The 18,596-nt window shown below is 39.2% G+C and overlaps 1 protein-coding gene across 1 annotated transcript in view; it reads left to right on the top strand.

Moving 5' to 3' along the window:
- Positions 1-3,373: 3,373 nt before the first annotated feature.
- Positions 3,374-18,596, top strand: part of LOC308426815 (general transcription factor IIH subunit 2) — a 31,165-nt gene continuing 15,942 nt past the window's right edge. Inside the window, exons 1-12 of the mRNA XM_080924754.1 lie at positions 3,374-3,695; positions 6,141-6,240; positions 7,238-7,315; positions 7,638-7,674; positions 7,875-7,961; positions 10,590-10,640; positions 10,985-11,039; positions 14,062-14,167; positions 15,338-15,428; positions 15,570-15,657; positions 16,095-16,202; positions 17,143-17,206. Of these exons, the coding sequence (XP_080780880.1) occupies positions 6,185-6,240; positions 7,238-7,315; positions 7,638-7,674; positions 7,875-7,961; positions 10,590-10,640; positions 10,985-11,039; positions 14,062-14,167; positions 15,338-15,428; positions 15,570-15,657; positions 16,095-16,202; positions 17,143-17,206 (821 nt within the window). The 5' untranslated portion in view covers positions 3,374-3,695; positions 6,141-6,184. The remainder of the gene's footprint in view (positions 3,696-6,140; positions 6,241-7,237; positions 7,316-7,637; positions 7,675-7,874; positions 7,962-10,589; positions 10,641-10,984; positions 11,040-14,061; positions 14,168-15,337; positions 15,429-15,569; positions 15,658-16,094; positions 16,203-17,142; positions 17,207-18,596) is intronic.

Genomic DNA, 18,596 nt, shown 5'->3' with positions numbered 1-18,596 from the left:
CTAGTTTTGAATACACTCGAAGTACTTTATAGTAATATGAAACACTTCATCCGAAATCTGAAGAATCTATAAAGACCTGAAAAGGTCAAGAAGGGCCAAAGCAGACGGCTGCTTCCCCTTGGTGTGTGGGAATTCTTCACTTACAAAAATTTCATGGATATATCAGCCGTTCCGTTCAGTAGTGTCAGGATAGCAGCAGTGGCTGCATAACCCAGCAATAATGGCCAGGCCTCAGCTGAATTGGCACAAGTCAGCAGGAGGGATGCCAGGAGAAGTTCTTCGATGTGCCTCTCTCGGGGAAGCTTCTGGATGACCAGGCATCGCACAGCTATCCAAGCCCCACCTCTGCCGCGTCCATAGATTCCGACTTATACTCCTTCCAAACATCACGTGTTCTCCATGGGGTCCTGCTTCAGCACGTGAGTCTGTCTCGGCTGACCTCACTCTGCCAATCGGCCTGATTCCGCAGAAGCAGCAAGAAGCCATACCATAGCACCAGAAATTTCTTTGTGCATTTTTCTCTGTGGAGTCCCAACAAAAGGAGCTCAATGATGAAATGTAAGGCGGACCAATACATGCGTGTCATTAGCAAAGGATCCTTCCTCACATGTCCTTTCACGTGCTCGCTTTAGACAAGCATCCTCTCTCCTGTGTCTGCTACAGGAAAACACTTTGTCACGTGTTTTCAACAAAACACCATCTAACACAGCTAACTTTCCAAAGAACCCTGAGGTTTCCACTCTGTGTGTGTGTGTGTGTGGTGCTGGGGATCAAACCCGGGTCTCAAACTTGTCTACACCCTACCCACAGAAATTTTAAGTGAGTATCTTGCTGTATTATTTGGTTTCAGTTTAGAGATGTTGAGATGAGGACCTAAGAGATGGCTCGGTGGTTAAGAACTCTGGCTGCTCTTCCAGAAGTCCTCAGTTTAATTCCCAGCACCCACGTGGTGGCTTACGAACATCTCTGATGGGATCTAATGCTCTCTTCTGGTATGCAGGTGCACATAAAAATAGAAGATGCATAAATCTTTTTAATCCTAGCAGAGGCAGAAGTTGGCAAATATCTGAGTTCAAGGCCAGCCTGGTCTACAGAGCTAGTTCTAGGACCGTCAGGACTGCACAAAGAAACCCTGTGTAAGTCAACAAACAACAAATCAAAAAGGTGTTGGGTTGGAAAGGCTCACTTCTCACACAGCCTTTCTAATTAAATGCTTTTTATATTTCAGGCACACTACCCAAGCTGTTCATAGATTTTCTAACTGCATTGTGCCAGCCAGCCATGGACACACACACACACACACACACACACACACACACACACACACACACGGGGGGGGCGGGGAGGGAAGAGGGAGGGAGATGGACAGATGAGGACTTAGGATATAGGCCAGGCCAATCTTGAGCTTGTTTGTATTCCTGCTTCTACCTCTGCAGTCCTGGGATAACAGGTATGTACCACCACACCCAGGTTTATTCAGTTCTTTCTTTACAGTTGTTCTTATTTTACAGACTGGGAAAGTTTTTCACTAGGTGAGATAATTTTATTGTTGTTACTTTATATGTGATTAGAGAATTAGTCATAATTATACTGGGATTACCATGATTTCTGTGTACATACTGTTATTATTATTTTGCTTTAGTTCCCTTGTTAATGAAGTTTTAGTAAAAAGTCCCTGTTCCAGGAGTCTCAGCAGACTTACATTTGGCCACCCGTCTCAGTTTGCCAAAGAGACAAGTATTGATGAATGGCAGAAAAGTAGTTTATTAAGGTGGTCATTATGAGAAAAGCAGATAAAGGGGTTAGTTTATACCAAGTCTGTCTTTGAGGGGCTGAGAGGAACTTTGAGATTTTATAGGAAAGGGAGACGGGAGGGGCTTGTGGTTTGCATAGATGACCCAGCCTGTCATCTGGTCAGGTGATCTGGTCAAGGCATGGTTCTGAAGCTTATGCCAGTAAAGGCCTGATCTTGCAAGGGCTTCTGGGGAACTTGGTGATGTCATCACTCTGGGGCAGTTTGTTTACAGTGAGGTGGTTACTCCAGGGCTAGCTTTCAGCCTCCCACTGCAGGTAATTGCCTTCATTTGGGAGGTGATCTGTCTTGCCAGGCTTGCTCTTTGCTTGGGAGTAGTCTTGGCTTCTTGTCATAAAGATATTTACAGCTCAGTCTTGCCATTCCTTGAATTCAAGAGAACTACAGAAAAGAGTGAATGACTTAGCAAGGAAACTGTTAAAAAATAAATAAAAATAAAAGTCAGAGACTCATGCCCTTCATCTTCCTAATTTAGTCTTAATTTCAAAGACTATTTATACAGAGTCAAAGTTTTGGTTGGGAAAAGTTTGAATGTGTCTTACTTCTATTCAGAAATATGCTTTAAATGTATTTTATTTTATTGGGAGAATCCTCTTTTATTCTTGGTTTAAAGAGCATGCCTGGGGCTGGAGAGATGGCTCAGTGGTTAAGAGCACCGGCTGCTTTTCCAGAGGTCCTGACTTCAAATCCCAGCAACCACATGGTGGTTCACAACCATCTGAAATGAGAGCAGATGCCAGAAGACAGCTACAGTGTACATATCTATAATAAAAAAATCTTAAAAAAAATAAAATAAAGAGCATGCCTGGCGCACGTGGAGTGGGGTGGGCAGGGCGGCAGCTGGAGCTATGGTTATGCAGTTGAGCGCTTTTGATTGTTTTTCCAGAGGATCCGGATTTGATTTTCATCATCCACATAGCAGATAGCAAACATTTGTAACTTCAGTTCCAGGGGATCAGATGCCATCTTTCGTTTCCCACACCAGCTAGGCACAAACATGGTGCACAGACATGCACACAGGCAAAAGCAGCCAGATACAACAAAACAAAACAAAAACAACAAGACAAAGCTACACACAAAAAACCCTACCATAACATATCCAGAACTTGCAGTTTTAGCTTTTTGTCCTACAGAATTGCACCCCAGGGTAGAAATATTGGAGTCATCAGCAATTCGTTGCTTTATACACATATCCAGCCTCCATAAGTCCAGCTGCCCCTATACTCTGGCTTTACCTCAACTACATCAGTATGGTTTAGAGAAGGCACTTGCGGTTTTTTTTTTTTTTTTTTTTTTTTTTAAACCGAGAGAGCTTTCCCGCAACTGCCGGCATGGTTAATCGTTCTGGGTGATTCCTCAGCAGTCTCTCAAAAGACTCAAAGCTATGTTCTCTCTGAGCATGATGAGCAGCTGGAAGGCCAGTTACACTGTTGGGGACCATTTGCTCCCTAGCTCCCCCTTCTGGCAGTGACTGTCTGCTGTTGCCGGAACATATTTTGCGTGGCCCCAGAGCGCTGCGGAGGAATTTTGGCAGCGCACTCCGACTGATGGCACTTCCGGTGAGGGTCTTCTAGTCAAGGCCAATCAATACCCGCGGAGTGCCAAGGCTGTGGAGGCTGCAGTGAGACGGACCGGAGGGGCCTGGAGCTGAGGACAGAGGTGCAAAGTCGGGACTGGCCTCGCGGGGGACCTGGCAGACGGAGGGGCGTGTTCAGGGAGACCTGCAGCTTCTGCCTGAGGGAAGTTCGTTCTCGCTACGGGGCTGCGGTTTGCCTTGAATCTCTGCCTGTGTGACCTGGAGCGAGTTCCAGCACCCGTGCTGTCCTTTTCGGAAAAGCAGGGACCGTAATCACCCTTGTCAGACGTCCTCGTGCCAGGCAGGGTAAGGCGAGGCAGAGCCCAGTAGCCATGCGCTCTGTTGCTCTAGGTTTGCTGATAGCGTTCCCAGGTCTGACGGGAAGCACGCTAGGAATTTACTTTGAGCTTTTGGGGGTCGGAGGGGGTCGGGGGTGGTGGATGATAAGTGAAATTCTACGAAACGGATAGTTTATCTGCAGTTTGGGGGAGTTTTGACTTTTTTCATGTCGGATTCTCCACTATAAGCTTTTAAAATGAAGATGTCCCGTATGCCCCGCCAAAACGTGCCCAGCGTTTACCCGCTGCTTCTCATTTTCTCTGAGTTTAAGAAAATAATAGAAGAGTAAAACATGAAATAAATATTGATGTAGTGGAGCAACATTTAAGAAGTTTAAAAGTAATATAATGTGACCTGTATGCACATGCACACACTTGTGCTGGGGTCACAGGTGTATTCCACTATGCTATCTTGAACAGAATTTCTAATTAGCTAATTAATTAATTTTTGAGCCGTTTTCTCTGTGTAGCGTTGACTGTGCTAGAACTCACCTTGTAGGCCAGGATAGCCATGAACTCAAGAGATCTGCCCGCCTCTGTCTACAAAATGCTGGGATTAAAGGCATGCCCCACCACAGTCAGGCTCATAGTTTTAATTTTCTTTTTTCTTTTTTTTTTTTTTTTTTTTTTTTTGGTTTTTCCGAGATAGAGTTTCTCTGAGTAACAGTCCTGTCTGAGCTAGACTCGGTCAGTAGACCAAGCTGGCTTCGAGTTCATAGATCCTCCTGCCTCTGCCCTCCTGTTTCTGAGTAAAAAAAAAAAACAATCTTGCTTCTGGAGACATCTGTCTTTTATCTTTTATTTCCATCGATTTCACCCTGTCCTGGCAAATTTTTATTTTATTTTATTTTTTTAAAGACTTATTTATTATGTATAAGTACACTATAGCTGTCTCAGACACACCAGAAGCGGGCACCAGATTCCACTATAAGTGGTTGTGAGCCATCATGTGGTTGCTGGGAATTGAACTCAGGACCTCTGGAAGAGCAGTCAGTGCTCTGTTCAGTGCTCTTAACCACTGATCCATCTCTCCAGCCCCCGCAAAATTTTATTTTTATGTTCACAGTTATCAGATGTTCAGTTTTGTTGCTGTGTAATACCCTAGTACACTCACCAGTTGGTACCAAGATAACTACAGTATTGAAATAGCTCATGTTGTAAAATTATTGTTACTTTTAGTTTTATAAGATGGCTAGAGTTTCTCCACCTCCTCACCAACATCTGCCGTCACCTGAGTTTTTGATCTTAGCCATTCTGACTGGTGTGAGGTGGAACCTCAGGGTGGTTTTGATTTGCATTTCCCTGGTGACTAAGGATGAAGAGCATTTCAAGTGCTTCTCAGCCATTTGAGATTCCTTGGTTGAGAATTCTCTGTTTAGCTCTGCACTCCACTTTTTAATAGGGTTATTTGGTTCTCTGGACTCTATCTTCTTGAGTTCTTTGTATACTTTATCAGATGTAGGGTTGGTAAATATCTTTTCCCAATCTGTGAGTTGCCATTTTGTCCTATTGACAGTGTCCTTTGCTTTACAGAAGCTTTTCAATTTTATGAAGTTTCATTTGTTGATTGTTGCCCTTAAAGCATAAACCACTGGCGTTCTGTTCAGGAAGTTTTCCTGTGTCCGAGTATTCTAGGCTCTTCCCCACTTTCGTTTCTATTAGTTTGAGTGTATCTGGTTTTATGTGGAGATCCTTGATCCGCTATGTCCTTCTTAAAGTCTTCTGTAATCTTCATGAAATGACAGTTTAGATCTGAATCTTGCTTCATAGGTGTGTTGGAGTATCCACGATGTACTTGCTATGGTGGGAGAACTGGGTTCTGATGTTGCCAAGGCCAATTGGTTTCTGTTGTTTATGTTCTTGTGCTTGCCTTTCACCATCTAGTTATCTCTGGTGCCACCTGGCTTCCTTGTCTCTGACTGGAGCTTGTCCTTCCGGTGGTCCTGTGATCCTGGATTTGTCAGAAAACCTGGGGAGTTCAGCTGCAACTGGGGTGTGGGATATGTGGGATCATGTCCAGAGTCAGGGCTCTGGTCCCCAGCACAGGGGGAACTGGAAGGTGTGGGTAAAGGAATTCTTAACTCAGTGGGAAATACACAGGATTTAGTTAATAACATTTGATTGTAGCAGATTTTATTAAAAGTCCCTTAGGAGTAGTCTCCAATCTTCTAACCCCCCTCCCCAAGAGAGGGTTATTTTTCGTGTAGCCTTGGCTATCTTGGAACTCTATCTGGAATTCACTCTGAATTGTTTTGTAGACCTACTGGCATGTGCCACCACCACCCAACTGAGAATTTTCTGTTTTCGTAGAATAATTACTGAATAAGTTACAAGAATAAAATGGCCTTGCATCCTGATATTTTAAACTTTGTCCATACTATCAAGTGATTGGGTTAATTTTGTTATTATCAAGTTTTTTTTACAGTGTTGAATAAGCATATATATCACTATAAAACCATGGATGACGAACCCGAAAGAACTAAGCGGTGGGAAGGAGGCTACGAGAGAACCTGGTAAGTAGGATGTAATTGGCCCATGCTGTAGATACTGTCTCTTTCTTTTTAATTTGTTTTATTAAAGTGTGTTTGATATGTGTCGAAATTCATATATCTCAGTTGACAATCCAGTGAAATTCTTTTATTATTATTAATTTTTAAATTATTTTTTTATTGGATATTCTCTGTATTTACAATTCAGGTGTTATCCCCTTTCCAAATTCTTTTTAAAAAATATTTACTGTTTTGTATAACTCTTGCCATAAACTACTTTTAGAACATTTAACCAGGATGATAGGTTCCTTTATACTCCCATCTCCACCACCTATACACAGTCATGATCTATAGTCACTTGTCTTGCTCACTTTATGTAAGTTCCAAAGTGCCTTCATGTTGTAAATGTTTCTTTTTAAAAAATAACTGCTATTTTTTTAAAAGATTTCTTTTGTGTATGTGAGTACACTGTCGCTGTCTTCAGACACACCAGAAGAGGGCATCAGATCCTATTACAGATGGTTGAGAGCCACCATGTGGTTGCTGGGAATTGAACTCAGCACATCTGGCATCTGGTAGATTAGTTAGTGCTCTTAACCACTGAGTCACTCTTCATACCGTATGTGTCTTTTTGTAGTTGTTGAAGAGTATCTATACACTCTTTTTTTAAAAAGATTTATTTATTTTATATATGTGAATACACTGTCACTCTCCTCAGACACACCAGAAGAGGGCATCTGATCCCATTACAGATGGTTGTGAGCTACCATGTGGTTGTTGGGAATTGAACTCAGGACCTCTGGAAGAGCAGTCAGTGTTCTTAACCACTGAGCCATTTCTCCAGCCCATTTATACACTCTTATTTTGTGTATTCATTCAACATTTGAGACATGTTTGTCAATTTCCAGATTTTTGCTATTATGGGTTAGGCTACTATGAACTTACATATACAGATCATTGTATATTTGAATTTTTATTAGATTAGTACTTTTAGCTTATTTTAAACAAATGCTGCTTTCAGGGAAATTCTTAAAGAAGATGAAACTGGATCACTTAAAGCTACAATAGAGGATATTCTCTTCAAGGCAAAGAGGAAAAGGTATGAACTCCTTTTAAGAAAGAGTTAAGAAAGGAAACCACATTCTTGGAGCCTTTCTGTCTCTCTGTGGCTGTCCTTAGCATTTCCTTTTAACTGTGTGTTTAGGGAAGCTCACCTGTAACTGACTAGAGCTAAAGAGCTAGCAACTAGCTCTTGCTCCCAAGGAACATGTTCTTCAGAGACTACCCAAGATGCCTTTGGTTTTATGTATGCCAAAAGTTAATAATTAACTAAGAAATACAGATTAATTGTTCTGTTGAGTTTTTTGGTAGCTATGATCAATTAAACTTTTTTTTTTTTTTTTTTTTTATAATTTTAACAGAGTGTTTGAGCACCATGGACAAGTTCGACTTGGAATGGTATGTTAGAATTTTTCTTTTAGTTGTGCAAAACTAATTTGGATCAGAGAAATATTCGGACTTGACAGAATAAACAGTGAAACAACAACCTTTTAAAAGACTATGTTTAAAATTTATCTTTAAAATATTTGAATATTAAGTAATATTTTTGCCTCTTATTAAAAAATGTACTTGGAAATTTTCTCCTTTGTTTTTGGTAGATGCGCCACCTATATGTGGTGGTGGACGGATCGAGAACAATGGAAGATCAGGATTTAAAGCCCAATAGACTGACTTGTACTTTAAAGGTACAGTAAGCTCACTTAAGTTTGTGCTAAGTGTAGGGCAATATATATAAATATATAATATACCAGTTTAAGAATGCAGGAAATTTTGTTTTGCTTTGATTTTCCAATTAGTAACAAATGTTAACTGATTAGAAACGCTGCCAGATTGTGGTCCCATGTTCTGTCTCTCTGCTGGTGGTATCTGCACATGGCTGATACATAGATAAATCAGCTCAAAGAGGGCTGGGCAAAGTCTGGGTTGGGGAGTTCCAAGTCTGGGTTTTTCCTCTGGGGCATCAGAGCCAGGCCAGGAGTGGAAATCAGGGCCCGGGACAAGCAGGGTTCCAGTGTGGTTGGGAGCAGAGTGCAGCGTGCTGAGTGTGAGTGCCAAAGGGCTGAGAGAAAAGAGAAGGCCTTTGAGAGTCTTAGGGTTGTGGCTCTTTCAGGCGAAGGTCTTCCCTGTGGTAAGGCTGCTCTTTGAGACGATCTTTGCTTGTTTGTACTGCTTTATTGGGGGCGGATTTGGATGCGTATGCTTTATTCTGGGTGAACCAGAGATTACATAATTTGGGGGAAGGGTGTAAGAATAACAGGAAGGGAAACTCATTGGCTGAAGGAGAAGGATGCTGAAATGCCTCTTTATCATGGAGAGGCATTCTAGGTGCTGCACTGTGTGACTGAGTGCCTGTGCTCATCTCAGTTGGGGGCTGTGGTTCCATGTTCCAGAGCAAGCATTAGAGGCTGGGAGGGAGCAGCCCTAGTCCTGCTCTGAGATCCCAGGGTTTGAGCACTCCTCACCTGTCCTTACGCTGGTCTGTCTGGTCCAGATCATTTCTCTTTTTTTAAAAGATTTATTTATTTATTTTATAAGTACACTGTAGCTGTCTTCAGACACACCAGAAGAGGGCATCAGATCCAATTAAAGATGGTTGTGAGCCACCATGTGGTTGCTGGGAATTGAACTCAGAACCTCTGAAAGAGCAGTCAGTGCTCTTAACTGCTGAGCCATCTCTCCAGCCCCACCAGATCATTTCTAAAGTGACTTTTTATTCCAAGAACTAGTCTATAAATGTGTTGAATTAACCCTCCAATAATTCAAACAAACAAACAAACAAACAAACAGGCTGGCAGGATGGCTCAAGATGGGTTAAGGTTTGCTGTGCAGAGTGACAACCATAGTTTTACTAGTTGTTCTTTCAGGCAACCCTGGCTCAGTTTCCAGCACTCAGATGGAACTTCCTAACTGGCATAACTCCTGTTCTAGGAAGTCCACAAGCATCAGGCACATATGTGCACAGCAAAATACCCATATACAAGAAATAAAATAGATCTAAAAAGAAAAAATGGTGAAAGGAGAAAACCCATTACTCCTACAACGTGGTCCTCTGACCTCCACAGGTGCCCTGTGGTGAATGTTCTCATAAACATACAACATGATAATAAACACTTAAATGTTTAAAAAAAGACTTGAAGCTGCAGTACTTGGGAGGCAAGTGGATCTTGTTGAGTATGAGGCTAATCTGATCTACAAAGCTAGTTCCAGGACAGCCTGGTCTACAAAAAACAGAAAAACTTGAATAAGTAGTCTCTTTGGTTTATTATTTTTCTAAATCAGTGGTTTTCAACCTTCGTAATACTTTGACCTTTTAATAAAGTTACTCATGTTGTGGTGACCCCCAGCCATAAAGTTAATTCATTGTCACTTCATAACTATAATTTTGCTACTGTTATGAACCGTTTATCTGTATTTTCCAGTGGTCTTAGGCAACCCCTGTGAAAGGGTCATTTGGGCCCCCCAACAAGTCGTGAGTCACAGGTTGAGAACTGCTATTCTGAGGCTAGTTATTGTTTCCCTCCACAGCTGAGTTTTCATTCTCCTTTGACTTTGAATCTGCTTTTTTCACCTTAACAACACATTAATAATATTCCAACTTATTTATTTTTTTATTTTGGTTTTCAACACAAAGTTTCTGTTTAGTCCTTACTGTCTTAGAACTAGTTCTGTAGACCAGAGACACAAGAGATCATCTGCCTCTGTGCCTTGCTAATATTTTAATTACTGATGTTTGTTTTTGATTCTGCTGTTACCTCTCTCCTCACTGGATATTTTTCTTATTTATGATGTTTTAGACAACTCCAAATGACTCCACCACCTTTTTTTTTGGTTTTGAATTTCAAGATTAGATCTTGCTGTGTTTCCTCAGCTGACTTCAAACTCCTTGCCTCAGGAGATCTTCCTGTGTCAGCTTCCCATGGAGCTAGGATAGCAGGTGCTTGGTGCTGTGCGTGATCTTTCTCATCTTTAACGGGGCTGTGTCTGTCTTACTACCTGGTTCACATGCTGTTATAATTAAACATTTGCACAGCGTGTTTACATTTATGATAAGCCGAGAGTGGTGGTGTCACATACCTAAGCTCCAGCACCCAGGAGGCAGGGAGAGGAGCATCAGGAAGAGTTCAGTGTCAGTCTGGTCTAGGAGTGACATGAGGCTAGCCAGGGATGCATAGTGGGCCCTGTCTTAACTTACACCCTTGTCTCCCTCAAGGGTCATGAGAGGTGCTGCTTGATAAATAGTTCTTCAGAACACTGATAGTGTGCGTCATTGCTTTGCCTTTATATAATTCTTTCTTTTAATTTTATTTCAACAGTTGTTGGAATACTTTGTGGAAGAATATTTTGATCAAAACCCCATCAGTCAGGTATGTAGATAAATGGTAGGGTTCAGAACTAGATTCCTGTTCTGCCGCCAAATATACTTTTTAAAATGGTGCATATATTCTTTGAGGTTTTAAGGGAACCAGATTATGTATCTAATTTTGGTATTCTTAATAATGAAGAGCAAAATAACTCTAAATGTTAAACATGTACTATGTCTTAGTAACGTATAGACAGTTCATAGCTAGATTTGTCAAAAATACCACAAGAAAAAGTTTCATGTATGTTCATTATTTTATTTTTGCTGATATTAGTTGATAGTCCATGTATTTCTATCAAGAGGAAACAATTTGTTATATTAAAATAATTTTTTTGTTTTTATTTTGAGATTGGAATAATTGTAACTAAGAGTAAAAGAGCTGAGAAACTGACTGAACTCTCAGGTATGCATAACAATATCTTCAAGACTCAAGGGCTTTGCTTACCTAACTCTGTAAAACTTTCCTCTGTGTGTTTTAGATGAAACAACTTACTCTCTTCACTTTTGAACTCTTGGGATCTACTATTAATTGTTTCAAATTGAGGTCTAAAGTATTAGATATATTGTATTAGAAGCAAATATGTTTCTTATCCTGAAAATATTAGCTAGCCTTATTGGTAACTACTTATAAAATTTAATTTTCAAATTAAAAAATGTGTAATTTAAAAAGCAAAAAAGTATAAATGTTGAACTAGGCTATTTAGAATGATTCAGAGCATTTGCTTTTGCAGAAGACCTGAGTTTGGTTCTCAGCACTCACGTAGGGGATCCTGTTATTCCAGTTTCAGAGGATCTGACACCCTTTTGTGACCACATACATGCAGGGAAAACAGTTAATACACATAGAAGTAAATAAATAACAATTAAACAATGTTAATCTCAACTTTTGCTTTTATTATATATGCTGTTACAAATTTCATCACTGTTTTTGTGAAATATACTATTCCTTAAATTATGTTCTCAATCTCTTTTGTTAGTACACATGAGGGAGATGACTGTGTTCATTAACAGTTCCTGACTCTGGCCATAAGGAATCAAATACACATTTGCCAAAAGTATGCCAAGAAATTAGGTAACAGTAGTTAAGGTTTTCTTGCTGTGAAGGGACATCATGGCCACAACAACTCTTTTAAAGGACAACATTTAAGTGGTGCTGGCTTAGCTTCAGTATCATCATGGTAGGAAGCGTGGCAACATACAGGCTGGTATGTTATTAGAGATGGAGCCAAGAGTTCTATGTCTTGAACTACAGGTAGCAGAAGACTGTCCCACTGAGTGTGGGTTGAGCATATATAAGACCACAAAGCCCGCTTCCACAGTGACACACTTCCTCCAACAAGGCCGCACCTACTCCACCAAGGCCACTTCTAATAGTGCCACTTCCTATGGGCCTATGGAAGCCAATTACATTTAAACTATCACAACCCCCAAGTAGTCTTAGGGAAGGTTAGGGATATAGACTAATAAGGCCGTGGGTTTGATCACTAGTACTAAAACTCTGCTGGGGCTGGAGAGATGGCTTAGCAGTTAAGAGCACTGTTCTGAGTTCAGTTGCTAGCACCTGAACATCAGCCTATAGCCATCTTTAACTCCATTTCCAGCAGATATGGTACACAGTTAAACATGCAGTCAAAATAGCCATAGACATGGAAAAACCAAAAGACATAAATAAAAAAGCCTCTCAAAAGTATTTCACTGCAAAAAAGAATTGGCATATTCTTAGAGGTGGGCTGATTTTTTAGCTGTTTCTAAGAATCTTGGTTTTATATAACTTTATTCTCTCAAGAAAAATGATGGTTTTAATAGCCCTAGGTTTATAGGGCCAGCATAGTCCACAGCTTCATAAATTCAGTAGGATTTCTATTGACATTATCATGGTCTGTGAATCCAACAGCTGTTGGCGAGGCAAGGGAGGTGAACTGCTTGTTGATAGGCTTAGATTGCATTCTGTTCCCATAGCAGACCAATAGCAGAATGAAGGAAAGTCGGTACCACAGACTGACTAGGATCATGTGATTTAGGAAGGTGGGTTCCTCCAAGGAAGAAGAGAAGACCAGCTCTCTCTCCTTCCCGCCTGTCCTCAGATTCAGAGCAGTTTTGTATAGATGCCAGTGAATTCATATGTTGAAAAGATAAACTGTCCTTTAGGGATTCTGTAAGCCTTATGGACATCTTCTGGCCTTATAGTCAGACTGTTGTGTAAACCACACTGACACTGAGGTAGTGTGCATTTCCTCTGTGCCCAGCACATGGTGGATTTATCAGTACTTTGTGTGGGATGGTAGTGGGAAAGTGGATAGAGAACCAGGAGATTGAAGTTGAGGTGTTGGTACTCCTACTAGTAGGTAGGTTTGTGTCTTTCACTTGTTTGGATTTGTTAGAAAGTGGAAGTAGACAGTTCATAACTATTTAACAAATAAACCAGATGCTATGCAAACCTATATTTCCGGCACTTCTGAGGCAGGAGAATTGAAAGTTCCAAGCCATCCTGGTCTAGTGAGTTTGAGGTTGTCCTGAGCTATCTAGGAATATCCAGTCTATCAGACCCCCAAAAAGCAAAGCAAAACAGAAGGTGGGAAAGCCTATAAGTTACTGTTTATAGCAGTGTTGTGGTAATGTCTGTCAACTGTTCTAGAAACACTGGCAAACATAGGGAGTCCCTTGATAGTTTTCCAATCTTCTCAGATGTTAATGAAAGTAATACTACTGCTGCTTTGTTGGAATCCTCCTTTTTAGGTTTTGTGAGTGCTTGTCTTCTTCCCCCAAGAAAAACAGAGAATTATGACATATTAAATGAATATTTACTTTACTAATAGAAATGTATACTCCACTGCTTTTATCTTTGCCCATCTACATAAAAATTAATTTTTTATATCAATAATCTTTCTAGGAACTTTTTACTATTATTTCTGTTTTTGACACTATGTAGCTCAGGTTGGCTTAGAACCTGTAATCTTCTGTTTCAGAGAAGCTAAAATGTAAAAATACTGATCTTACTTCATAAGCGTAAAAATTGTTCACTCTAGATTAATGTTCATTTTAAATGTGTATTAATGGATACAGATTTTATATCTAGCCAAAGAGTATTTATAATTTCCAGTATGAAATGAGACTTTTGAGCTGTGGTAATGGTTCACACCTTTAATCCCAGGACTCAGGAGGCAGAGGTAGGCAGATCTCTGTGAGTTTAAGGCCAGCCTGGGCAGCCAGAGTTTTATAGGGAGATCCTGTCTCAGCAAAATCAATGAACAAAACAAAAGAAAAGGAAACTTTCTACTAAACATGCAAATTGATAAAAATAGAAACTGAAAGCATTCTGTTAAAATAGATTTCTACAGTTTGGAAATAATATGTTTTTTTCCATATGTGTGTGTGTGTGTGTGTGTGTGTATAGTTTTATTAAAAGTTATTTCCTTTTACTTTAGGAAACCCAAGGAAACATATAACATCTTTGAAGAAAGCTGTAGATATGACCTGCCATGGAGAACCATCGCTCTATAATTCTTTAAGCATGGCTATGCAAACCCTGAAGTAAGTATTTTAAAATGTGTTTATTTATTTTATTTTTAATTATGTGTGTGTCTCTGTGTGTGTATATGTGTAACTGTACACGAATACATCAGGCCAAAGACTCTCAGATCCCTTAGAGCTATATAGGCAGTTATGAACTGCCCAGCAATGGCTGCTGAGAATTGAACTCAGGGCCTCTGCAAGAACAGTATGTGCTCCTAGCTACTGAGCCATCATCTCTCCAGGCCTCCTTCCTTCCTTCCTTTCTTCCTTCCTTCCTTCCTTCCTTCCTTCCTTCCTTCCTTCCTTCCTTCCTCTCTCCCTCCTTCCTTCCTCCCTCCTTCTTTCTTTCTTTTCTTCCCATTCCCTCTTCTTCCTTCATCCTTCCTCTCATCAGGTCAGTATTTTCCCATGTGGTCCAGGCTGCCTTTCAGCTTGCTCTGTAACCAATGATGACTGACTTCTGATGCTTCTATCTCAACCTCCCAGATTACAGGCACGCACAACCATAACCACTTTCTATTATTATTTATACATTTTTCAGATTTTTTTTTCTGTGAATTGTGTTGAAACTATGTCAATATGGGTCTCAATGAAGCTTGTTACAATAAAAGAGTTAAATAGGAAAAATTGAGAATGTCATTTAAAATGCTTATTTTGGTGATTTTTGTTTGTTTGGTTTAGTTTTTTGAGATAGGATTTTCTCTGTATATCCTTGGCTCTGAATTTACTCTGTAGACCAGGCTGGCCTTAAACTCCAGATCTACCTGTGTCTGACTCCCAAATTCTGGGATTAAAAGCATAATCTACCACCGTCCCGTGGTGTTCGTTATCTTTAGTTTATATTTTATCAGTTAAAGTATATCTGTAATGAGTTTAGAAAGATAAAACAACATTCACATCACTACATAAAAACTAAAAAAAAAAAATTAATTGAGAATGAATTGAATGGCAAGGCATATATTACATGTTAGTAATCCCAGTACTACAGAGGCGAAGGCAGGAGGCTCATGTTGAGAGAGATTGAAATTTAGAATTTAATAATCATAACTTGTTGGCTATAACTTTGTTAAAACATTTATTACCTCATATTGTAGCTTAAATGAATAAACCATGTTTACTATCCCTTTTGAATAACTTCTTAGCTAGCATGACTTATTTACCTATTGGAATGTATCTTTACCTTTATAGACACATGCCTGGACATACAAGTAGAGAAGTACTAATCATCTTCAGCAGCCTTACAACTTGTGATCCATCTAATATTTACGATCTCATCAAGGTAGGACCCAAACTGAAGTTAGACTCTAGAGAAAATTATGTAGTACATTTATCACTAGTTTTCAGAATATTAATTTTCAGTTATTATTCATTAATATGTTTCTCTTTCTGAAATCTTTCATGTTCTTTGGATCTTATGAAGACCCTGAAGACAGCTAAAATTAGAGTGTCTGTTATTGGATTATCTGCAGAGGTTCGAGTTTGTACTGTACTTGCTCGCGAAACTGGTGGTATATATCTGCTATCTTCAATAATTATAATCACTATGTAAGAAATAATTTATTAATTCAGCAGGATATTTTTACACCATTAAACTTAAACCATTTTATGTCTGTAGTCCAAAACATAGCTGTAATCTTAAACATATTGAATTTCCTAAGCAACCGTTTAAAATGCATGGAATTCTCAGTAGGCCAGTGTTTTAGAGTTATAACTTTGAAAAGTTAGTAATCTCACTGTATGTAATACTTTGTAAAGATGTGTAGCTTGGCTTTAATTTTAGTTATTATTATGTCTAGAGATATTGATTGAGAGATTTAAATGATTTTTAAGTGACAATTTACCTTAAATGATTATGAAATTACATATCTTCATCTAATGAAACTTCGGTAGGTTTTACACAGGAGTGCTAGTCTTTAAACTGCTGTGCTTTGCCTTTGCCTGTCAGGCACATACCATGTTATCTTAGATGAAACCCATTACAAGGAACTGTTAGCACATCACGTGAGCCCCCCTCCTGCCAGCTCAAGCTCCGAGTGCTCACTCATTCGCATGGGTAGGTATCTTTCCTGCGTTGCTTTTAATGTGTGCCGTTGGTTTAAGTCAGGCCTTCTGTTTTCATCTGTGAAAGTTACTTACAAATTGTTTCCCTACTTGAATCAGTTATAATTAAATACATGATGAAACATGTTGAGAAATTAAAGCTATCCACCATCCCGCTTGTTGTATGACAACAACCACTTCTGCTCTTTTTAAGCTAGAAAGATAAAAGGATATTTTATTTAATGAAAAATACTTGTGGTAAGAAATTTCTTAAATAAGCTACAAGATATTACATAATCAGAGTATATCATGCAAACTGTAGAGACAGAACGTTACAGCAAAGTATGCCAAATTACTCAGTGATTTTTTTTCTTCAAGGGGTAGAAAATGATTGCTCATAAAAATGATCATTTTAAATAATCTCTTTTTTTGGAGACAAGGACTTACTACATAGCTTTGGCTGTCCTGGAACTCACCTTGTAGACCAGGCTGGCCTTGAACTCACTGAGATCTACCTGCCTCTGCCTTCTAGTTAAAGATGTGAGTCACTATGCCTACCATTTAAAAGAATTTTGGTTTTCCTTTATATGTGCTTAAAGAAAACTATCATTTTATGCATATGTGGTTATATTAGGAAATATATAAAACATGAACTGTTTCTTTCTAAATGCGATATTATTAAATTAAGGATATAGATATAAATTTTGGAATGTGAAATCATATGTGTAGAGAGGTCATTCCTCTTTTTTCTCTACCTATATCTTGGAATTAGCATTTCATTATACTATGATAGGCACATATTTACCTCAAAGGCAGGAAAGAGCTTTTATACAACTTTGTTGACTTTTTGGTAAGAATAATTTTAGATTCAGAATCATAAAATTCTGGGTTTTGCCTGTAAAAGAAATTAATGCTTTTTTTTTTTTTTTTTTTTTTTTTTTTAAACTATTAAGGCTTCCCACAGCATACCATTGCTTCTTTGTCTGATCAGGATGCAAAACCGTCCTTCAGCATGGCGTAAGTAAAGAGCAGTTGTCAGTGATACCTTTTTAAATTTAGTTTACTTCTATGTACATTGGTGATTTGACTGCATGTCGGTGTGAGGGTGTCAGACACCCTGTACCAGGAGTTATAGACAGTTGTGAACTGTCATATAGGTGCTGGGAATTGAACACAGGTCCTCTGAAAGAGCAGTTAGTGTTGTTAACCACCAAGCCCTAATAAACTAATACCATCTACAAAGCCATTAAAAGAAATGGCCTTCTTTGTGTATACATATGCTGTGATCATGAGGATATATTACTAAATAAAATGGTTAGGTACACATGTATGGTAAATTACCAGTCATTTAAATTAAAGGTGAAGGCAGGCATGCTGGCTCACATCTGTATGTCTAGGATTCTGGAGACTAAGGCAAGGTGATAGTTTTGAGTTTGAGGTCACTCTGGGCTATAGAAGATACTGTAAAAGCCATAAATAAGTGAATTGAAAATGCAGATATGAGTAGATGTATATATTTAGATCCATATTTATAATGTAGATATGAGTAAATGTACTTGTATAAAATACATATATGTGTGTAATACATATATGTATACAAGTTAACATGTTTACATATTATATATATATTATAGTAGATGTTTATTCTAATGATTTAAAAGATAAAGTTTAGAGAAAGAAAGTTTACCTTGGTGGGTGCATGAGTAACTTAGTAAGACTCTTCTCAGAATAAAAAGGCAAAGTATTTAACTCTTCTGTATAAGGCTGAGGTTCAGTTCTCAGTTGCATGAAGGACATTTGAGAGAGCTCATAATAATGAGACTAGATTAGGCTAGTAGCTATCTATGATACTTAAAAAGTTTTAAGACATCAATAAATACCTAAGTTACTTTATCCTAAAATAAAGCTGTAAATATGTATAGAGAAAAAGAGGTTGGCACCCGGCACAACACTAATTACAATCTCCAGGGATGCAGGAGTGACTAGGCCACCAGCTGTGCTGCTGATAAACATCACATCACATGCCAGTGCTTGGACATGAGAAAGGGGATCAAGGTTAAGGCTGGCTTGGGTTCCACAGAAACACTGGGAAGAGAGCGAGGAAGAAGGGAGACGGGGGTAGAGAGGGAATATGAGAGGATGAGAGGAGCAGAGAAAGTACAGAATGGAAACAGCCAGAAAGCACTTTCCAGACTTAGAGGACAGTATGAAAACAGCAGTGTGAATACTCTGTACTCTCTAAGGGAAGGAGAGCCTGGAAATGTATAAAAAGAACTCAAGCTTCTAGAAATGAAGAATATAATGTTTGAGATGAGAAGTGCACTGGAGGGGCTGAAGAGATAGCTCAGTGGTTAAGATCAAATAATTTTCCTCCACAGGACCAAAGTTTGGTTCCTACAACCTACAT

The sequence above is a fragment of the Micromys minutus genome, assembly GCF_963924665.1.
Source record: "Micromys minutus genome assembly, chromosome: 11".
Taxonomy (NCBI): Eukaryota; Metazoa; Chordata; class Mammalia; order Rodentia; family Muridae; genus Micromys; species Micromys minutus.
Note: the sequence above shows the minus strand (reverse complement) of the source record. Positions and strands in the feature narration are given on the sequence as shown.